At 33.3% G+C, this 21,997-nt stretch overlaps 1 protein-coding gene across 3 annotated transcripts in view; it reads left to right on the top strand.

Annotated features, from left to right (window-relative positions):
* Positions 1 to 6,259: 6,259 nt before the first annotated feature.
* The window catches only part of LOC139526931 (uncharacterized), a 33,070-nt gene continuing 17,332 nt past the window's right edge, over positions 6,260 to 21,997 (top strand). The window contains exons 1-5 of one of the 3 annotated variants that reach the window (XM_071322112.1): positions 6,260 to 6,436; positions 9,254 to 9,308; positions 10,544 to 10,716; positions 11,753 to 12,174; positions 14,512 to 14,680. In XM_071322112.1, coding sequence (XP_071178213.1) covers positions 9,301 to 9,308; positions 10,544 to 10,716; positions 11,753 to 12,174; positions 14,512 to 14,680 — 772 coding nt within the window. In that variant the 5' untranslated portion in view covers positions 6,260 to 6,436; positions 9,254 to 9,300. Of the gene's footprint in view, positions 6,437 to 9,253; positions 9,309 to 10,496; positions 10,717 to 11,752; positions 12,175 to 14,511; positions 14,681 to 21,997 lie in introns of all 3 variants that reach the window. The other 2 variants (XM_071322114.1, XM_071322113.1) reach the window with 2 other exon arrangements.

Consider the following 21,997-nt stretch of genomic DNA (forward strand, 5'->3'; position numbering starts at 1 on the left):
TTACAGTTTATCTCTATCTATAATAATATTCAAGATAATAACAAAAAAACAGCAAAATTTCCTCAAAATTACCAATTCAGGGGCAGCAACCTAACAACCGATTATCCGATTCATCTGAAAATTCCAGGGCAGATAGATCGTGACCTGATCAACAATTTTACTTCCTGTCAGATTTGCTCTTAATGCTTTGGTTTTTGAGTTATAAGCCAAAAACTGCATTTTACCCCCATGTTCTATTTTTAGCCATGGCGGCCATCTTAGTTGGTTGTCCGAGTTACCGGACACATTTTTTTAACTAGATACCCCAATAATGATTATGGCTAAGTTTGGTTAAATTTGGCCCAATAGTTTCAGAGGAGAAGAATTTTCTAAAAGATTACTAAGATTTACGAAAAATTGTTAAAAATTGATTATAAAGGGCAATAACTCCTAAAGTAGTCAACTGACCATTTTGGTCATGTTGACTTATTTGTAGATCTTACTTTGTTGAACATTATTACTGTTTACAGTTTATCTCTAACTATAATAATATTCAAGATAATAACCAAAAAGAGCAAAATTTCCTTAAAATTACCATTTCAGGGGCAGTAACCCAACAACGGAATGTCCGATTCATCTGAAAATGTCAGGGCAGATAGATCTTGACCTGATGAACAATTTTACTCCGTGTCAGATTTGCTCTAAATGCTTTGGTTTTTGAGTTATAAGCAAAAAACAGCATTTTACCCCTATGTTCTATTTTTAGCCATGGCGGCCATCTTGGTTGGTTGGCCGGGTCACCGGACACATTTTTTAAACTAGATACCCCAATGATGATTATGGACTAGTTTGGTTTAATTTGGCACAGTAGTTTCAGAGTAGAAGATTTTTCTAAAAAATACTAAGATTTACGAAAAATGGTTAAAAATTGAATATAAAGGGCAATAACTCCTAAAGTGGTCAACTGACCATTTTGGACATGTTGACTTATTTGTAGATCTTACTTTGCTGAACATTATTGCTGTATACAGTGTATCTCTATCTATAACAATATTCAAGATAATAACCAAAAAGAGCAAAATTTCCTTAAAATTACCATTTCAGGGGCAGCAACCCAACAACGGAATGTCCGATTCATCTGCAATTTCAGGGCAGATAGATCTTGACCTAATGAACAATTTTACTCCCTGTCAGATTTGCTCTAAATGCTTTGGTTTTTGAGTTATAAGCCAAAAACTGCATTTTACCCCTATGTTCTATTTTTAGCCAGGGCGGTCATCTTGGTTGGTTGGCCGGGTCACCGGACACATTTTTTAAACTAGATACCCCAATGATGATTGTGGCCAAGTTTGGTTAAATTTGGCGCAGTAGTTTCAAAGGAGAAGATTTTTGTAAAAGTTAACGCAGGACGACGACGACGGACAACGACGACGGACGCCGGACGCCAAGTGATGAGAAAAGCTCACTTGGCCTTTCGGCCAGGTGAGCTAAAAATATGTAAGTGAATATTGTGTACTTCATTTGTTCTTAAGTAAATACCGTTATACTGTTATTTGTAAATAGGTATATATTATCAATACATTTATTGGAATGATATTTCAAACTTTTGTTTTGAAGCAGGCTATTTCAAAATTTTTGTCATTACGAGTTAAATCAAATTAGAATTTAAACTGACAAAAAACTCTAATCCGACGTCATGATTATTTGGGTCAATTTCAAAAAATGTCGAATTTTGAAATTGAAAAAATATTAAAAGTTACTTATTCGAAACAACCCATTACATAAGCAAATTAAAACAAACAGGGGCCTGGTTTTCGAAAGTATCTTATGACTGAGACATGTCTTATGATGGTCGTAGGACATGTCATAGTCGTAAGATATGTTTTCGAAAGTGTCCCAAGTTACGATTTGTCATTACTTTTGTCGTAAACTTAAGACCCTTCGCGACATGACTTATGATGGTCTTATGATTGTCAACTAAAATTTTAATTACTTTTCATGTATAATTTCATGTTAATTGCAATAAAAATATTTGTTGTGTTTCTCGGTTAGCTAAATAGTAAAGATTTTATTTTTCTCAACTACGTGAATTAAAATTTTAATCTCCTGCGACACACAATTTGGAATTTTTTTCTAACTCATGGTTTTGTATAATAAATATACATATTATTTCGTTTCTAGTATATTTAATAGTACTATATCAACGTATGTGCACGGGCAATTCGTTAAGCGGGTACTCGATGTACCGAATCTAAAAAGTATTCACAGTTAAATAACAATGCATGTATGATAATACACGAAAGCGAAGTTCAAGATTTAGTATATTATATTACAAACTAAATTTAAACCAATTATCAACTCATATTGTTATTCCTTTTTGTATAAAATTTTATGTTCAATCATTATTATAATAAAAAAAAAAATATTCGTAAATATTAAGAATGGTAATAATTATTATGTTCATACTTTCCATTTCCCTTTTTATATTTATCACTTTTTAACCATGATTATTTAAATTAATAGAAAATAATGTTCACTTATGACAGCCATAAGAGCATCATAGCTATGACTCTCTTAAAACAGCTTTGATTTACATCCTATGACATATCATATGATAGTCATAAGATGATCATAAAATATGTCCTAAGATATATCCTTTGACATATTTTATGATACTTTCGAAAACCAGACCCCAGTACTTTAAGAACAACATATTAAAAGATGCAATCTTAATGATGTCATACAAGAATATCTTGAAACATTTTTTGATCGGTGGTACAATATTTTGTCTATCCTGTTACCATTTTCAAAAGAAATTTTGGGTTATTAAGAAAAGGTTTAGATAAAATGTTAAGCTTGTTTTACGTAGCCAATTAGATGGTTTTCAAGAGAATAAACTTCTATATGTATTCATTCTGTAATATAATAGATTATTTTTCCAATTTTCCAGGTTATACTGAAAAATGCCTCTAAAAATTGGTTTTCAAAGGTTGTAAAAATTACCACCAGTAATGCAAGTCTAAGATAGCAATTTATATTGCTCGGCATTTTTTCACCCTTTCAAATAAACCAAACATCAAGTAAATCCCACATAAGTTAGTTTACTTTTCTCTTTATTTCATTGGTAACAGAAGCGTACGTTTATGATATATCACTATATAAAGTCTATCCTGTTACCTTTTTGTCTATCCTGTTACCGATATCAGTATTGCACCTGCAAATGCTTAATTGGGAAGATTAAGACGTTATAACCTTAAGATGAGTTCAAACAACGAAATATATAAAACTTTTTGCACCTATATGTTAAGATAAAATATTGAACGAAGTTATTGTCTACAGTTGTCTATCATGTTACTGTAACCATAGCAACCATAATAACAGGAAAGACATAACAGGATAGACAAATTTCTTCGTTTTTGATTGCTGTTGTGAAATAACTACTCCCTTTGGTGAATTTTGTTTCCAACACGTTATTGCACTTTTTACGAGTATCACTGTTGGTGTAATTAATCAAAATTGTTGGTAACAGCATAGACATGAAATGCACTAAAATGTCTTGACATTTTTTTTCTCTACACTGTAGTTCGATCAAAAAACGAGGCGTTTTAAATGGCACTTTTGAGATCAACACTGACTGATTCAATATTCATAGGGAGAATAATTTAACGGCTGATTTAAGTAGTGGTAACAGGATAGACATGAACCTCCCGTACGCTGATTCAATTTAGTTTGTAGATAATATGCTACATACAATCATAAAGAAGCTACGATTTTTCGTTAGAGTAATAATTAACGTTCTTAAAAAGTCCCTTTTGCAGATATCAAAGCGATCAGAAAATCGGGAAAAAAAACATTTGAAATGTGTTTTTTTGACACTGTACGCACAAAAATACCCCCAAAATCGGACTAATGCATTTCAATCTTATCAAAATAGATGTAAGGTGTGTTTATTATTAATGTTCTGAATCACAAATCCGACAAGCTTTCATTTAAAACATTACATCTGAAATTTATATTAGAAATAAAATGTTAGCATGGGTAAACTGAAAATTTGACATTTTTTTTAAATAACCCACATCTGGTCTAAAGCTCAAGATATACGTACGTTGCCCCATACATTGTACATGTTGTACATGTCCATGTAGTCCGAATATTTATTAAGTCTGCTCTTGCAACAAAATGCTGTTTTAATTGTTTGCTTTGACTCCTTGTCGCAGTAAGACGTCAAAGCAAAACAATAAAAATAGAGCCTTTTCAATATGTCATAACTATTGGGACTATATGTTCATAGTGTTGTAGGCAAAATTTTGTCAAAATCTGTGACACATCCCATTTCCTGTACTTTGGCCTTAAAGACATTATACATGATATATGCACACGCATGCGGAAGAATATCTCAAGAACGTTTTCTTTTTCAAGGAACGATAACTCTGAATGGATGATTAAATATTTTTTGCGGGAAAATACGAATGCTTACTCAAATCCATTCTATTAGAAAAATTGAATTATTACAGAAGATTGACATGTCCACCATGCACTTGCACTCCACTATTATTAATATAGTAAAATAGAATGATATACAAATCCATGAAAATTATATATACATGTAACTGTAATATACAAGTATTAATATAAATAAATATATAACAATAAACCAGAGTGTACTGAATTGTATCACTACAATATAATAGTCATTACGGTGAGGACGAATTCCCTGTCATTAATTTATCATCCACGCACGAACTTGTCCCAGAAAAAATTATGTCTGAACATTTCCTATATCTATATTAACCTCACTTTCAGGTATAGAGATGTGTTTTCTTTTCTGAGACAAGTGCTTGTCGGACCATCCACAAGAACTTGTGGCCATCCGATATTTAGTACTTCAGTACTTTGATTTTTTATTTGTTACAATCCGGGATATGCATTAGGCCCACCTCCGGGTGCTGGATTTTCTTCCTGCGTTGAATACCCATTGGTGGCCTTCGGCTGTTAATTATCTGCTCTTTGGTCGGGTTGTCTTGTTGTCTCTTTGACATATTTCCCATTTCCATTCTCAATTTTATGAAATATTTGCCAATGGATCTAAAGCAAGCAAAACTCAATCAACCAATCTATTCCACATTGTAGTTATTCTAGTATACACCAAAGTTTTAAACCATGCCATTATACATTGGACTCTTGTTTTTGGATTTTGATCAGAATTAATTACAATGATGTTTCCTAAGTAATTCAATAACATACTTACTAAAATGAATACTGTAGTTTCTACCTATAATTTTAATTGAAGATCGAAGACGCAATTTATTTCTCAATAACAACAAAATATTTATCATACGTTTATTTACTATGATTTAAATATTGATCGATCGAAAACTTGTTAAGTATATACATTAAAGGTCCCCATTGAAAGGTAAATATTGTAATAATTGTACATTTTCTACGCTACGATGGTTACTACCATTGATAAGATATTCTTGATTAGAGAGGTACACTAGGGGGAAACTTCGTTTTTAGGTATAGTAATACGGCATGCCAAAGCTAACGTTATGCGTTAAAATTTAATCAACTGATTAGGTCAGGTTAGGTGAACGTTCGTCTGTAACGCCCACTTCGTACCTAAGATAATTGAATACATGATAGGTTGAAGACGAAAGAACATACAAACACATTTAATCGATGTTTAAAGCGAAGTTATTTTTATATCTGGTTTCAACAACTTACATTTAGAGAAATAACCTTCAAAGTACATAACTAAGCTCCTGACTCCATTGACATTTGACGACAGAACAATCCCTACACCACCAAAAGTATCAATAATTGAAAACGAACCAATTATAAATTGCTTATTTTTTAAAAAGAAAATAGGACTCTAACGAGCAGTCACAATTTTTGACATGATCTAAAAAAATATATGTATTTTAAATTCCCAGTCATACATACAGATTATTATAAGATATTAAGGTTGCAACTCATCCAGGCAAAATTGACCTGATATACTGTATTACATTCGTTTTGATCCTTTTAGTCATGTATACAGCTCTTAGTGTTTCGGAGTATTAACACATCCCTGGGTTTCAAATGTATATGTTTGAGCTTACCTGATAAAAATAGACCCTTAACAGCATTTTAAAGTATTGACGTTTTTATTTCATTTTTGACGATTCTTATGTATGTGATTTCTTAATATGAATGATTTCCAAAGAAAAGACGCTACCATTAATTAACCACCTTTAACAATAAAACGATATATTTACACACACACACACGCTTTTCAAATTCCAAAACAGTAGTGAAATGATGCTACGCATCTCCAGCGATAACGCTTAGTAATACATTGCATGGAGTTTGACTAGCTTTGTACATTTACACCCAGGAAATAAATGTTGACGCTTAAAGCTTTCCATACATTTTTTTGATGGCTACAACAACACTTATTTCAATCACCCATTATCAGGTATGTTTTTTTTTTATTTACGTTTAAAATAGTAGAATTATCAGACAACATACTATCTAAACTGACACACCTTCCATAGCATGTTCTATTTACTTTCATCTTTGTGACCAAACGCTTTTGTTTTCAACGGTAGCCCAATTTGCATAGTAAATACAAAGGAAGTGTATTCCTTGTATATACATATTGAAACCGAAAGTAAATTTTAAGTAAATTTTAAAGAAGGATTGTTTCTAAATGGCATTAAACAAGCTGATACATTCAGGATCATTCAGGAACATTATTGTGACTCTGGTCAATTAAACACTACCATGACTACAGTGTAGTACTCGTTTTAATTAAGGTTCTTCATAACTAACGAACAAAAATGGCGGTGAAGAACTAACGAACAAAAATGGCGGTATTTCCACCTCAAAACCTACTCTTTGTAGGTGGCACGGTAGTATTTCCTGGCCCATAAGGGGTAATGATAGCCTTTTTAGAATTTTCACCACTTTCTTACACTGCAAAAAATTCCACATTCACAGTTAACTGAAGTACTTTCATTTTACTATTCAGAAATGAATTTGAATATGCATCATGACCGTTTACTTTTTTTGCTATTTTTAAAAACCTAAGGCCACTAGTACTTTTAGGTCTTTTATGGTGCAGTGAATAAAAAATTCTCAAAAATTCTCAAAAATTCATTTTCATCTGTATGTAAAATTATTTCATATTTTTCTACACCTGATTCATCCCTCAGTTTGGGAAAGTATGTTCAGTTGATACTGTATTTTTTGTCCAATCACACTGTTTAGATACATTAACCTAAGTAGGGTGCACAAAAGAGCAACCTAAATTCTGGAGTGCAAATACTACCATGACACCTGTACAGACTCATCTGTCCAGTTGGAAAAGTTTTAAGTAACTACAATACCGTTCCCTTTTCACGAATGTGATATTCCGAATTAGACTATTTACCAGATTTGTAATACCATAAGTAGAACGACGGGTGCTACATGTTGAACATGATCTACTCACCCTTACGGAGCACCTGCTATCTGCCCCAGTTTTTTGTGGGGTTCATGTCGCTAAGTCTTTACTTTTTGTTGAGCCTGCGACTTTAGTTGCAGAAAACTCGACATAGGGATAATGATCCGGCGTGTTAGCTCACTTATTAAAAGCTTTATATTTTAGAAGGTAGAAGACCTGGATGCTTCGATCATACTCACAGGCACAATTTTTTTCTCAGAAACAATTTTTCCTATATATATTAATATAACATTAAGGTATATAGGGGAAACAAATTCTAAGACAAGTGCCTGTGTTCATACTTTGTATATAGATGCCTCATGTTACGAAGTGTCCGTCAGTCACATTTACAATGTCCTTGACCTCATTTTCATGGTTCAGTGACTACTTGAAAAAAAAGTTGTAATTTTAAATTCTCTCTTATTAAATGTATAAGTAATAGGATAACTATTTTTGGTATTTTCACAGTTTTCACTTGACCTCAACCTCATTTTATGTATCAGTGAACAAGGTTAAGTTTTGGTGGTCAAGTCCATATCTCAGATACTATAAGCAATCACTCTTAGACTAGTATATTCAGTGTATGGAAGGACTGGAAGGTGTACATATCCAAGTGGCAGGTGTCATCTGTCCTTGACCTCATTTTCATGGTTCAGTGGTTATAGCTAAGTTTTTGTGTTTTGGTCTGTTTTCTTATATACTGTATGCTATAGGTCTACTATATTTGGCGGATTTAGGGGGGGCAGGGCAGTGGCGGATCCAGAAATTTTCATAAGTGGGGGCCCACTGACTGACCTAAGAGGGGGCCCGCTCCAGTCACGCTTCAGTGATTCCCTATATAAGCAACCAAATTTTTTCCCAAAAAGGGGGGGCCCGGGCCCCCTGGGCCCCCCCCCAAAAAAATCCGCCTCTGCAGGGGGCCTGGGCCCCCTTTTTAGGAAAACATTTGGTTGCTTATATAGGGAATCACTGAAGCGTGACTGAGCGTGGTCAAAGTTAAGTTTTTGAGGTTTGGTCATTTTTTCTAATACTATGTTCAAATAAGTCAGCTATATTTGGTGTATTGAAATATCTTATGATCTATATATCAGTCTTAACTTTGACCTTGACCTCATTTTCACAGTTCATTGCTCAGTGTTACGTTTTTTGTGTTTTGGTCTGTTTGTCTTAAACTATTAGCAATAGGCCAACTATATTTGTTGTATGGAAGAATTGTTAACTGTACATGCCTGCCTGCCATGGTTTATCTGACCTCGATCTCATTTTCATGGTTCATTGGTCAATGTTTAGTTTTCTTGATTAATGTTAAGTTTATGTGACAGTTGTTATAAATCTTTATATATTTAGGACTGTCAACATAATATCAATGATTAGTAAAGAAGGCGTGTGCACTCTTGTCTATGTTGTGTCCTGTGTAATTATTTGTCTGTTTGTCTTTTTATTTTTAGCCACATGTGGGTCAGTTCATTTTAAATCAATCTAAGAGTTTGACAGTCCCTCTGATACCTTTTCGCCCCTCTTTTGTAAGGCTTGGCATCCACTAGATATATAAACGTTAAATGCATTTTGTTTTCTATAGATCATTTTATAATCTCTGGAAAAAATTTAAATTATGTTTTAGTTGAAATTTTCTAAGTTAAATTTTGATGTATATATTTTACAGTAAATGTTTGTATATTTATTAACCAGCTGTTTATGGGATATCGTAAATTATTCTCAAGGTTTTTCGACTACCTTACGCGCCCGTCTGCTTCAAATTATTATTAGAAAAAATAAGTTTGGTAAAACATTCACAATTTCTTTTTTCAGAACATTCAGAATTTTTATTAAGTGCTAGAATTTCAACTTAAATCGAAATGTACATGTAAGTATAAACTATATGCTATTTTCAATTGTCCCAATCATATATATATGATACTGGTTCAGATTGTGACATATGGGTAGAATACTTATTCCAAATTGATCCCGGTATTAACAATCATTTCCTGAAAAGAGTTTGTGATTTAAATTAAACTTTGTTTTTGAAATTGATTAAAATGTACAAATGTTGAAAAAGAGGAAGTTTGTTCGTTATGATTGCAATTCAAAATGATGTAAAAATATAATATGCTTTTTAAAACTAATTCCAGGAGTCAGTATTGGCTTTCGATGATAAGTAACACTTCTTGAATAAAGTCTTTATGTCCACAATATGTAAGAATGAACATCATCAGTGCACGATTCAAATAAAAGAGGGACGAAAGATACAAAAGGGACAGTCAAACTCATAAATCTAAAATAAACTGACAACGACATGGCTAAAATGAAAAAGGCAAACAGAAAAACAATAGTAAACATGACACAACATAGAAAACTAAAGAATAAACAACATGAACCCCACAACATGCACAAAAAAACTAGGGGTGATCTCAGGTGCTCCGGAAAGGTAAGCAGATCCTGCTCTACATGTGGCACCCGTCGTGTTGCTATGTGATTACAAATCCGGTAAATAGTGTAATACGTGAGAAAACCTTTTAAAGAATGAAATTCAAAACAGTGTGGCTGTGGCCATTGATTGACACATTAAATTCATCCATTGACTGGGATAATTTACGTGAACGTGTGTCTGTAACGACCACTGTTCACGACGTACCTACGATAGACATTTAAACTGTGGGGCCACCAAAGGTTTCTTAACGCCTTTAATTATAAAATAATTCGAAAAATTAATCAGGAATAACCTTTATGTTTTGATTTATACAATTGATATAAATCAAAACATTGTGTTATTCCTGATTATTTTTTTCGAAATACTTTATTAAGGTGTTGAGGACCTTTGGTGACCCCATAGTTTAAGTGTCTTTAAAAAGTACACAGTGAACAATGGTCGTTACATACATGACATACAAACGTTCACCTAAATTGTCCCAGTCAATGGATGAATTTAATATGTCAATCAATGGCCACAGCCACACTGTTTTGAATTTCATTCTATTTAAAAGTAAACTTTTATTACAGACCAGAGCCTTCCTAGTGATAAATTACGAACTAAAGTCTCTTTTTGTTATTCCAGAATGAATTGACAATAAAAGTATAGCTGTCTAAGTTGTTTTAAAACAGAGTTAGAGAAACGAAAGACGATATACGTTACCATGGTGTGACATATCTAAAGGTGTTAGTGCTGCACAACATGGAGGAACAACCTTCAACATCAGGAGGCATAAAGCGTTCAATACCACAGGAATTACAAGACGAAATCGACAGGATAGCTTCAAAAGTACCACGAAACACAGGTATCTGTAGCTTAACTTATGATCATCTGAAGCCCATTGACACTGAAATTTATTGAAATTTTTACGTTTTGAGGACCTTTTTTAAGTAGACAATCTGTATTCCTAAAGGAAACACTATTGCTCTTCTCCTCACGGACTTATTCCTTGTTTTTTATAAGGCAGACTTTTAAATCGAATCGTATATACATGTAGGCATTAGTCTTAACCATCACATTTCCATATATAAATAGTACTTTCTCGCTGATTTATTCAAAGATTGAGATATCTACTTAACTGGCCTAAAAGTAAAGGATACAACAGATTCAATAGCGCATGTTTCATATCCTGACTCCAATATATATACAAGGGTTAATTGAAAACGCAACATTTAAACACTTTAAACGAGTAAAAAAAATCTTTTTATTGAAAACCAATAATAAAAAAAAACAAATATGTCAGACATATGCTTAAGCTCATTTGCAATTAACCATTGCATTATATCTATATTTTGTTTCGTTTATAGTTTAGAGTTTTAGACATAAACAAAGGCTTAGGTTGGTGGATTTAATTTCTTGCACAATTTACTTTACAATTGGTACTATTGGAGCATTTTTAAGCTGACGGATTTGATTTCACTAATTGTATTAGGTCATATGATGACATAAAGAAGCTTATAAAAATGTCAGATGAACCCCGGTGGATAGTGACTGTTCTATCATTTGCAATAAAAAAAATCCTATTTTTTATTGTTTCATTTTCAACGTCGAGTAAACTAAAACTAGTCTGACTACAACAATGTACAACACAAGTAGCCCTTAGTTTACAAAGAAATAAATGCAACGAATAATCACTCTAAATGTAATGTCAATGAATTTTTGATACTAATTATGCGAAGTTTATATTAATTAGTTTTATTCATTATTGATATGCAATAGTTCAGCATGCAGGCTGTGTAGTCAGTTTGGTGTGCATTCAATTCGCCATTGACCTGTTTGATAAATTTATTTCTGCATTTGAAGATTTTAAAAAGCAATAATATTTTAATCCTTATTTACAGCAAATCCTGCAGATTTAGATGATAACCAGAGAAGATGGTTGATTCTTGGAATATGTCTTCACAGCGTAATAACACCAATACTGAGGAAATATGTTGTTCCAATTTTAACAGTACTTTATAATGAATTAACTCTCAAACATAAGATCGATACGCAAACGTATCCTTCCCAATTAAAGCAATATCCACCAACAAAAGCCTACCTGAATTATGAATCTGTCAACAACAACAAAGCAACGTTTGGTAATCATAAAGCAAAGTACGACTACACCATCAAGAGTGTTGTAGATGTATCCAAGCTATTTCTACAGACACATATGGCACACTATATATACTTTGATGACACATGCGACTCATCTGCTTTGCTGGGATTAATCATCAACATTGACAAGTTCCCCCCAGTGGTAAAGTCTGATGCTGAAAATGTATGTACAATATCTGTGTAGGCTGGTATCTTACCGTTTTTGCCTCAAAAACTCATCATTTTAAATGTGTCTTCTATTTCAGTGATTCAAAGTCATGATATTCCCTTGTAAACCACATGTTCTTAAATTCTAAATCACAATTTATCACATTTTGTCGAGAAAACCTTCAATTACAAAGTTGTGTAAAATATAAGCTTATATGATCAAATGGCTATTAATCTGTGTTTGTTATTACTACAGAATCTACATTCACAAAGTTATATAAAACATTGATTCAAATCACTAAACAAATAAAAACAAAAGCAATGCAAAATGTGAACCGGACACATTCTTCTTGAACCAATCATGATTTGTGAGGCGAGAAATTTTAAATAAATTAAAAATAAAATCAACTGTTTAAAATATTGTATGATCATGAAGATCGGTAACCGGACATTGATATTCAAAAATTATTATGTATGTCATTACTTATTTTTATTTAATTTTTATCTGGTACAGCTGTCGAATAGATCTATCAATATACACAATGATCAGTTAGCATTTGAAAGAACACATATTTTTTTCAACAAGAAATTTCACGTTAAGAAATATGTAATGACCAGTTTTTATACGACCGCAAAAATTTTAATTTTTCGTCGTATATTGCTATCACGTTGGCGTCGTCGAGTCGTCGTCGTCCGAATACATGTACTTTTAGTTTTCGCACTCTAACTTTAGTAAAAGTGAATAGAAATCTATGAAATTTTGACACAAGGTTTATGACCACAAAAGGAAGGTTGGGATTGATTTTCGGAGTTTTGGTCCCAACATTTTAGGAATTAGGGGCCAAAAAGGGCCATAATAAGCATTTTCTTGGTTTTCGCACTATAACAGTTTAAGTGAATAGAAATCTATGAAATTTTGACACAAGGTTTATGACCACAAAAGAAAGGTTGGGATTGATTTTTGGAGTTTTGGTTCCAACAGTTTAGGAATTAGGGGCCAAAAAAAGGGCCCAAATAAGCATTATTCTTGGTTTTCGCACAATAACTTTAGTATAAGTAAATAGAAATCAGTGAAATTTAAACACAAGGTTTATGACCACAAAAGGAAGGTTGGGATTGATTTTAGGAGTTGAGGTCCCAACAGTTTAGGAATAAGGGGCCCAAAGGGTCCAAAATTGAACTTTGTTTGATTTCATCAAAAATTGAATAATTGGGGTTCTTTGATATGCCAAATCTAACTGTGTATGTAGATTCTTAATTTTTGGTCCCGTTTTCAAATTGGTCTACATTAAGGTCCAAAGGGTCCAAAATTAAACTTAGTTTGATTTTAACAAAAACTGAATCCTTGGGGTTCTTTAATATGTTGAATCTAAAAATGTACTTAGATTTTTGATTATTGGCCCAGTTTTCAAGTTGGTCCAAATCGGGGTCCAAAATTAAACTTTGTTTGATTTCATCAAAAATTGAATAATTGGGGTTCTTTGATATGCCAAATCTAACTGTGTATGTAGATTCTTAATTTTTGGTCCCGTTTTCAAATTGGTCTACATTAAAGTCCAAAGAGTCCAAAATTAAACTAAATTTGATTTTAACAAAAATTGAATTCTTGGACTTTTTTGATCTGCTGAATCTAAACATGTACTTAGATTTTTGTTTATGGGCCCAGTTTTCAAGTTGGTTCAAATCAGTATCCAAAATTATTATATTAAGTATTGTGCAATAGCAAGAAATTTTCATATAAACAATATATATTCACTTTTACTACCAACTGATAAATTAAAACAATCTTTACCATTCAGTGATAGCAAGCACCTTTTGTTACATTTTAATATTTTATGATGTATTTAAATGAGTAGCTATTGTTGCAAACTCCATTAGAAATTTGAATTGAGATCAGTTTTGGAAAAAGGGAAAGGGGGATGTGAAAAAAAAATGGGGGGGGGGGGGTTAAATTTTTCTCATTTCAGATTTCATAAATAAAAAGAAAATTTCTTCAAACATTTTTTTTGAGAGGATTAATATTCAACAGCATAGTGAATTGCTCAAAGGCAAAAAAAAATTTTTAAGTTCATTAGACCACATTCATTCTGTGTCAGAAACCTATGCTGTGTCAACTATTACATCACAATCCGAATTTAGAGCTGTATCCAGCTTGAATGTTGTGTCCATACTTGCCCCAACCGTTCAGGGTTCAACCTCTGCGGTCGTATAAAGCTGCGCCCTGCGGAGCATCTGGTTCATTTTGTTTTTGTGAAAATAAGTGCTTTTTAACATGTTTAGTCTGCCAACAACTTCTTTATGTAAATCTTTGAATACAAGTTATACATAAAGTATACATTTTCTATCACATTAGGTACGAAGAAATATAAGAAATCCATGGGCTCATTGTGATTTCACTGAGTGGGACGCTGTAAAGTATTCTGATTCATTCCAGCTGATGGAAAAGCTAGTTAAGAACCTCAGTCTGATTTCCACTGAAGAGCATCAAATAATAGGGGAATTAAAAAAATGGGAAATAAATGGTGAGAACAATAATTATTAGTTTTCAATGGACCAACAAATTAGTTTGCTGAATGTTTTGTTGAAAATATTTCATACTTGTAGGAAATAAAACTTTTTGTAACTGCACTGTAAGGCCACACCAATTTGATTAATAGTTCTTTGGATTTTCCTACTCCTGTTTTTGAGAAATCAAGTTTTCAACAACAACAAAAACTACTCCTTCTGTATTTTTTGGTCCGCATGCCGCTCCGAAATTAGTCTTGCCTTGATTTTTTTTTTCTCACTGACGCTTTGTTTTTGCATATAATCTAATCTGGGTTCAAGCTCACGTGTGATCAATCAATAAAAAGTGAAAGGAAATATAAAAATCAAAATGTCAAGCCATCAGTTGTGCAGTCTGCGACGTTAAGCGGTAGCCCGAAGCCTGTGTCTAGTTTAAATAAGCCCGGACTAGTTAACGTACGCTGCCGATAGTCCGACCGACTGGTCTAGTGCATATCTGTGTGCACTTTTTTAATCGTTACCGTAAGTTAACGCAGAATGTCACTCAACGCCATCAATAGTAATAAACTGACACTCTCTTCCTTGCAAAAATTCCGTAAACCAGTTTTGACGATCTCCCTAATAACCAATTGTTCAAAATTTAAAAAAAGCGCGAAAACGGTCAGTACCACGTTTTTGAAAATGTTAAATTTTGGTAATTATTGATTTATGTTGCAAAGGCTGAATAAAATATTTATATAATCATAACAGTAAATTAAAAAAACATTGAACATTTTTGCGTCGGAAGATATTAATTCGTAACTGCCCGCTTGACATCTTGTGTATTTTAGACGATTGTTTATTAGTACGACTTTAGTGACTGGTTACCGTTAATTTTATGAAGAAGTGGAACCAGTTTTGTTTTCATTTCGAAAAAGTACACATAATTTTGGTCACAAACATCGTTTAATGTACATGGCCTCACTGTCGGAAATTGCGAGACCATGAAAGGCACCAAAAAGGGGGTGGGTCTTTTCACCACCGAACACCACCAACACCGCCGAACACCTGAAAAACCACCAACCACTAAGAAAAACTTTGATATTATACAATAAAACGATAAAATAAATTAAATTACATATACATGATATAATTTAATCAATTTTTCGATTTTTAAGGGCATCATTTTTATGTTAAAATCGAAAATCAATATATGAAAAAACGTCTCCGGATTCACCACTTTCCGGATTACATTGTGTGTGTTATAAAATTCAATTATATATTCATAATTAGTAATCGGTTCAAGTATCCTGGATCTCTGTTCATTGGTTAGATTTTGATATTTTTCTCTTTTATTATTATTGGTACAACTATTTTAAAGAAGAGTTAGAAGAAGAAAAAATGGAAAAAAGTATATTTGAGGTGTCCATGAGGGTCAGCGGAGTTCAAAAAGTGGGGGTGTTATTATATAAGACTCTTCCTTTCTGTTTTCTGTAGATATTTGAACTTTAAATCTTCTGATTTGTTGAATTAATAACTTGAATATTATATTTAATTCACATTGATAACGATAAAAGACAAAATAATAAACTTTTGGGGTGTTCGGCGGTGTGCGGTGGTGTTTGGTGGTGAAAAGACCTACCGCCAAAAAGGCCGTCTCGCAAGTCCACCAAGTTACGGAGGCTAAAAAAAAAATACGAGGATAAACGGGTCCGAGAATTTAAAACTCATTGGACGGCCAGTCGTCCCTGACCCTGGCTCCAGTACGAGAATCTAGGATCATCTAGTTATGTTTTGTGGCTACTGTAAGGAGCAGGGAAAAGGAGGCAAATTTGTATCTGTATTTGTATTTGAACAGGAGTTGTTCAGCAAATTGAAAAATAATATGAAAAATTATGAAGAATAAAATTTTAACTGATTGATTTTCTTGTTTTCTTGGACTGCAACAGAAAGGATGATCTCTTTAACTTCCAAAGTCAAATTTGAACGAGAAATTAATTTAAATAAAATGTAATGGCAAGGGGTTTATATCTACATGTATACATTTATTTTACATGTATGTCTTAAATTCAAAGAAAAGAGTCTTAAACAGTCTTGTCAACAGTTTTGAGAAGTTTTTTTTAAGGAAAGTAGAATTTTTTATATTACATGGAGAAAAAACTCTATATTTTTGAAAAGTTATACACTTCCAGATACAAAATTGGAACCTCAGAATGCAGGATTTTACATCTAATATTCCAAAATTTTCGGGTGGCGGGGGGCATGCCCCCAAACCCCCCTAGCTGGTTCGGATCATTTCGTGATCCTCACTGGTGACACAGATTTTATTCGGTCCAGTACATATAAATTCGGGCTAGTAATTTTTAAGCAGTTAAGCTGCTTTATGCGAGCACCCTAGATTTATGTTCTACCCAATAAATGCTGAAATATGTTCCACTTTTATTATCTGGCTGGCTATCATGTTATTTATAACTAATTGGACACTTTTGTCATACTTTTTATCCTGGAATATAAAAAAATATTATCATAAAAACGTTAAATGGTCGTCAATTTTCCCAAAAGTTTTGAAGTTGCACATAGGAAGTAGTGCTCAAAAGAAATCCTTCTATAGTTTATTATCCCCTGTGCTGTTGGCTAAGATGCCAAAGAACAATTGTATGAAATATTTGGTCGCCGAAAATCTATAAAGATGAGTCGTTTACATTTCCCAAATGGCAAAAGTCGTAGGAATATTGTTTGTCATCGATACGTATTACATACGTCAGTAGTCTATTAATAAGTTGGCGGCAATTTCAAATTACAAGAAGACGAAATTTACGTACCTTTTAAATTGAGAGGATTCTGATGATCAGGGCTTTCGGTGGCTTCAAGTGCCGGCTACTTCACTGACAAAAATATAAATTCAAAAAGATAAAAAATATCTTTTTCAAATGTTTACAGGCTGCCGAGAGACGTATTGTCGCAAAGTCGCGGTCACAATAAACAAGGGTGAAAAGTCAGTGTTTACCGTGGGCTAAATATAGTTCACATGAATTCAGGTCACTGATTGGTTGTCAATTTAAAGTCAGAATGCATCGTTTCTTTTCAAAGATAACAAGAGAGACGTTCCGGTGGTCATTAAACGATAACAATAGAGACGTTCGGATGGGCATTAACTCGTTGGCTTTTTTTTTTTGGCTTTTAAAACGTGAAGACAATCAGATAGGATGACAATCTTATGTTATGGAATTAAAGAAAGTGTAGTAGATCATATTGTTCAGAATCTGGAAAACAGTATCTTTTGAAGTTCATTTTTCAAAGCCTACGTGGTGTTCAGAGAATCAAGGTCAGAAACGAAAGTAGAATATTGTCGACTCGACCTCAAATAAATAACATTTCCAAATGATTTATGTATCAGACTTATTGAACAGTTTACAAAAAAAGAAAATCAGAGGATATATCAATTTTCTGTCAATGCTTGAGAAATAATTGTATGATTTAAATACGCGTAACAGTCTTTAGAGAGAAGGGTATCGCCCTAATGACATGTTCGCCCTGTGTCCGTTCGCCCTTAGTTCGTTCGCCCATAGAGTCCGTTCGCCCTACTTTAAAATATCAATATTCGGGGCATTAAAGTTGTTGAATAAACTTATTCAGATATTTCTATGGTATATATTCTTATTGTCGAGCCTGCAACTTTTGTTGCAGAAAGCTCGACATAGGGATAGTGATCCGGCGGCGGCGGCTACGGCGGCGGTGTTAGCTCACTTCTTAAAAGCTTTATATTTTAGAAGGTGGAAGACCTGGATGCTTCATACTTTGTATATAGATGCTTCATGTTACGAAGTTTCCGTCAGTCACATGTCCAATAACCTTGACCTCTTTTTCATGGTTCAGTGACTACTTGAAAAAAAAGTTCAAATTTTTTGTAATGTTGAATTCTCTCTTATTATAAGTAATAGGATAACTATATTTGATATGTGCGTACCTTGCAAGGTCCTCATGTCTGTCAGACAGTTTTCACTTGACCTCGACCTCATTTCATGGATCAGTAAACAAGGTTAAGTTTTGGTGGTCAAGTCCATATCTCAGATACTATAAGCAATAGGGCTAGTATATTCGGTGTATGGAAGGACTGTAAGGTGTACATGTCCAACTGGCAGGTGTCATCTGACCTTGACCTCATTTTCATGGTTCAGTGGTTGTAGTTAAATTTTTGTGTTTTGGTCTGTTTTTCTCATACTATATGCAATAAGTCTACTATATTTGTTGTATGGAATGATTGTTAAGTGTACATGTCTAGCGGGCAGATGTCATGTGACCTTGACCTCATTTTCATGGTTCAGTGGTCAAAGTTAAGTTTTTGAGTTTTGGTCTTTTTATCTAATGCTATATGCCATAGGTCAACTATATATGGTGTATGGAAATATTTTATGATCTTTATGTCAGTCGAGCAGGTTTTATTTAACCGTGACCTCATTTTCACGGTTCATTGCACAGTGTTAAGTTTTTGTGTTTTTGTCTATTTTTCTTAAACTATAAGTAATGTGTCAACTATATATGTTGTATAGAAGCATTGTTAGCTGTACCTGTCTGCCTGGCATGGTTCATCTGACCTGGACCTATTTTTCAAGGTTCATTGGTCTTTGTTTAGTTTTCTTGGTTAATGTTAAGTTTATGTGACAGTTGTAATAAAGCTTAGCTTTATACTTAGGACTATCAACATTATATCAATGATTAGTATAGAAGGCGAGACATTTCAGCGTGTGCACTCTTGTATTTAAAAGTTTATGGCCTGTTTAGGATCATTAGGATCATTAATTGTTCAATGACTAATATTAAAAACAAACGTTTTGTTTTGATAAAATATTCAGCTTGAAATTAATAAAAACAATGATGTACGAACTGTGAATTATCATGAAACGGATTTTCAAGTTCATTTATTATAATAAATATTCTGGGACTAGTCTCATTTGAACTGCATACATTCGTGATTGACTGAATACAATTATTTTGCTAACAAATATCAATAAAGATATATCAATACATATTGTATTCCAAGTATTCTACTCTGCAAATCAAAGGGAAAATGATAAATTGATTGCGGCAATATAAATATTTTGTCAATTTTTCAACAAACTTGAACATATTTTGTCAATTTTTCAACAAACTTTAACATATTTTGATAAAATATTTAAAATTATGCGACTAGACAACAATTAGAAAAAAATAAAAATCAGGGCAAATGGACTCCGGGCGAACAGGTATAAGGGCGAACAGGTGTTAGGGCGAACGGATCCAGATTCAGAGAGAAGAGGGGGGTCATTTGTTTACAAATGCACGTAGTTATGCAAAATAAATCGATCAAGAGTTATAACAAACAGGATTATTATATAAATAAAACTCCTTTAAAAGTAAATGAATTTTAAGCATAAGGTAATAAAAATAAAAAACTATAACATAAAACAAATGAAATTTCTTTGAGATTTTTTTTTCTTTCTTAAATTTCATACATAAAAAATGGTCAGTTGAAAGATGAAATTAGGTGCCAGGAGATTGCGAGAATGCAGGATTTCATGCTCTATTTATGCCAGAGCTTCTGGGGGCCTTGAGGGGCCCCCAGACCCCCTGCCGTAATGCACAAAGCTTACAGCTTGGTGGGCGTCTGGCTTCGCTGAACGCATGTTACAGCCGCCTATAATTTTAATTGAGCCTTCTACTTCAATTTCATGGGAAAGCCCTGCATTAGTGGGTCCTCACTATGGACAGGTGCATACAGAATGTGGCGGCTTAAACATCTTAACTGGCACAAAACTCTCCCCTAACATAGGACAGTGTATGTGTATAATCTCAAACACTGAATCTTTATAAATATATAAATTGGAAATAACTTTTGAAAGTGGTAGGATTGCATAACATAAACATTACTGTACAATCATTATTTGATACTTTAGAAATAGCTGAGAACAATGCCTGAGATAAATAATTGACTAATTCTTTACACTATTCATCTAAACTTAGCTAAGTTTGCCTTTGGGTTTTTGATTAACTGCCTATAGCACCCTTTGGTGCTTTGATTTTTTTTACTAGCCCATAGGGCTAGTACTTCAAATAGTTTTTGGCACAGACTGGTTGTGATTCGGATCAATTCCCAGGACAAGTAATCATTGAATAAACGGCTGCCATCCGTTGTTCGTCATCAATTACATTCGAAGATATATTTTATGAAGACAAAAGGGTAAAGTCTGTCAATACTTTGTTTGATGATATCAAACACATACAAATTCAACAACAGCCGTCGTCATCACCTATATAGTCCGAGATTAGTCTGACATCCAACGATAGTTTGCCAGACAAGCTGGGTGGTAAAACAGCCGTTGGACGTCAGAAATATAAAAATAAAAATGTCAAGCCATCAGTTGTTGTGGTTTCGGCTCAATGCCGAGGACAGGCAATCATTGAACAAACGGCTATCAGTTGTTCGTCATCAATTACATTCGAAGATATATTTTATGAAGACAAAAGGGTAAAGTCTGTCAATACTTTGTTTGATGATATCAAACACATACAAATTCAACAACAGCCGTCGTCATCACCTATATAGTCCGAGATTACTCAGACATCTAACGGCTGTTTTGCCAGACAAGCTGGGGCTGGGGATTGTCTGGCAAAAAGCCGTTGGACGTCAGAGTAATTTCAATAAGCCTGCAATTTACTGTGAAATATGTCAAAATCCTACTATCAAAAAAAAATCTATCCGATATTAAAAATTATTCATTCCCAGAGTGCATCTTACAATTCACAGTACTAAGAAGTTAGTTTTGATGAGAACACATATCCTTCTGTTCTAAATACAGCTCTTAATATAACAATAAGGAGGTGTGGTTAATTGCCAATAAGACAACTATACACCAAAATTCAGAAGAAGTAGATGCAAGCAATTATAGGCAACCAAACATTCTTCAACCATGAGAAAAGCAAATGTTTTGTTAAGAACCTTTCCAGAATAAATTGTATGGGGGAGGAACTTGAAGGCACCTGTATTAAAATTTGCTGGGTGGTGGTTATTTAAGAAAGATTGCTTGAACATTTAAATGAAATAATCCAATCAAAAAAAATGTGCCTCCCCTACATTTATTTTTGGAACAGCCCTTGGTGGAATTTAATTAAACATTTAATTAGACATTGTCAAAAGGGCTTCTCACCAAAAAGTTACAAACTGAATTTATCAATTTAATAATTGTCATGTGTTTTGCATGCTCTTTACATCAATGTTACATTTGTGATGGTCATTGGTATTGCCATTTCTAAGTCACATTTAAGAGGTTTTGATACGACCGCAAAAATTGAAAATTTTTTGGTCGTATATTGGTATC

This window comes from Mytilus edulis, chromosome 6, assembly GCF_963676685.1.
Source record: "Mytilus edulis chromosome 6, xbMytEdul2.2, whole genome shotgun sequence".
NCBI lineage: Eukaryota > Metazoa > Mollusca > Bivalvia > Mytilida > Mytilidae > Mytilus > Mytilus edulis.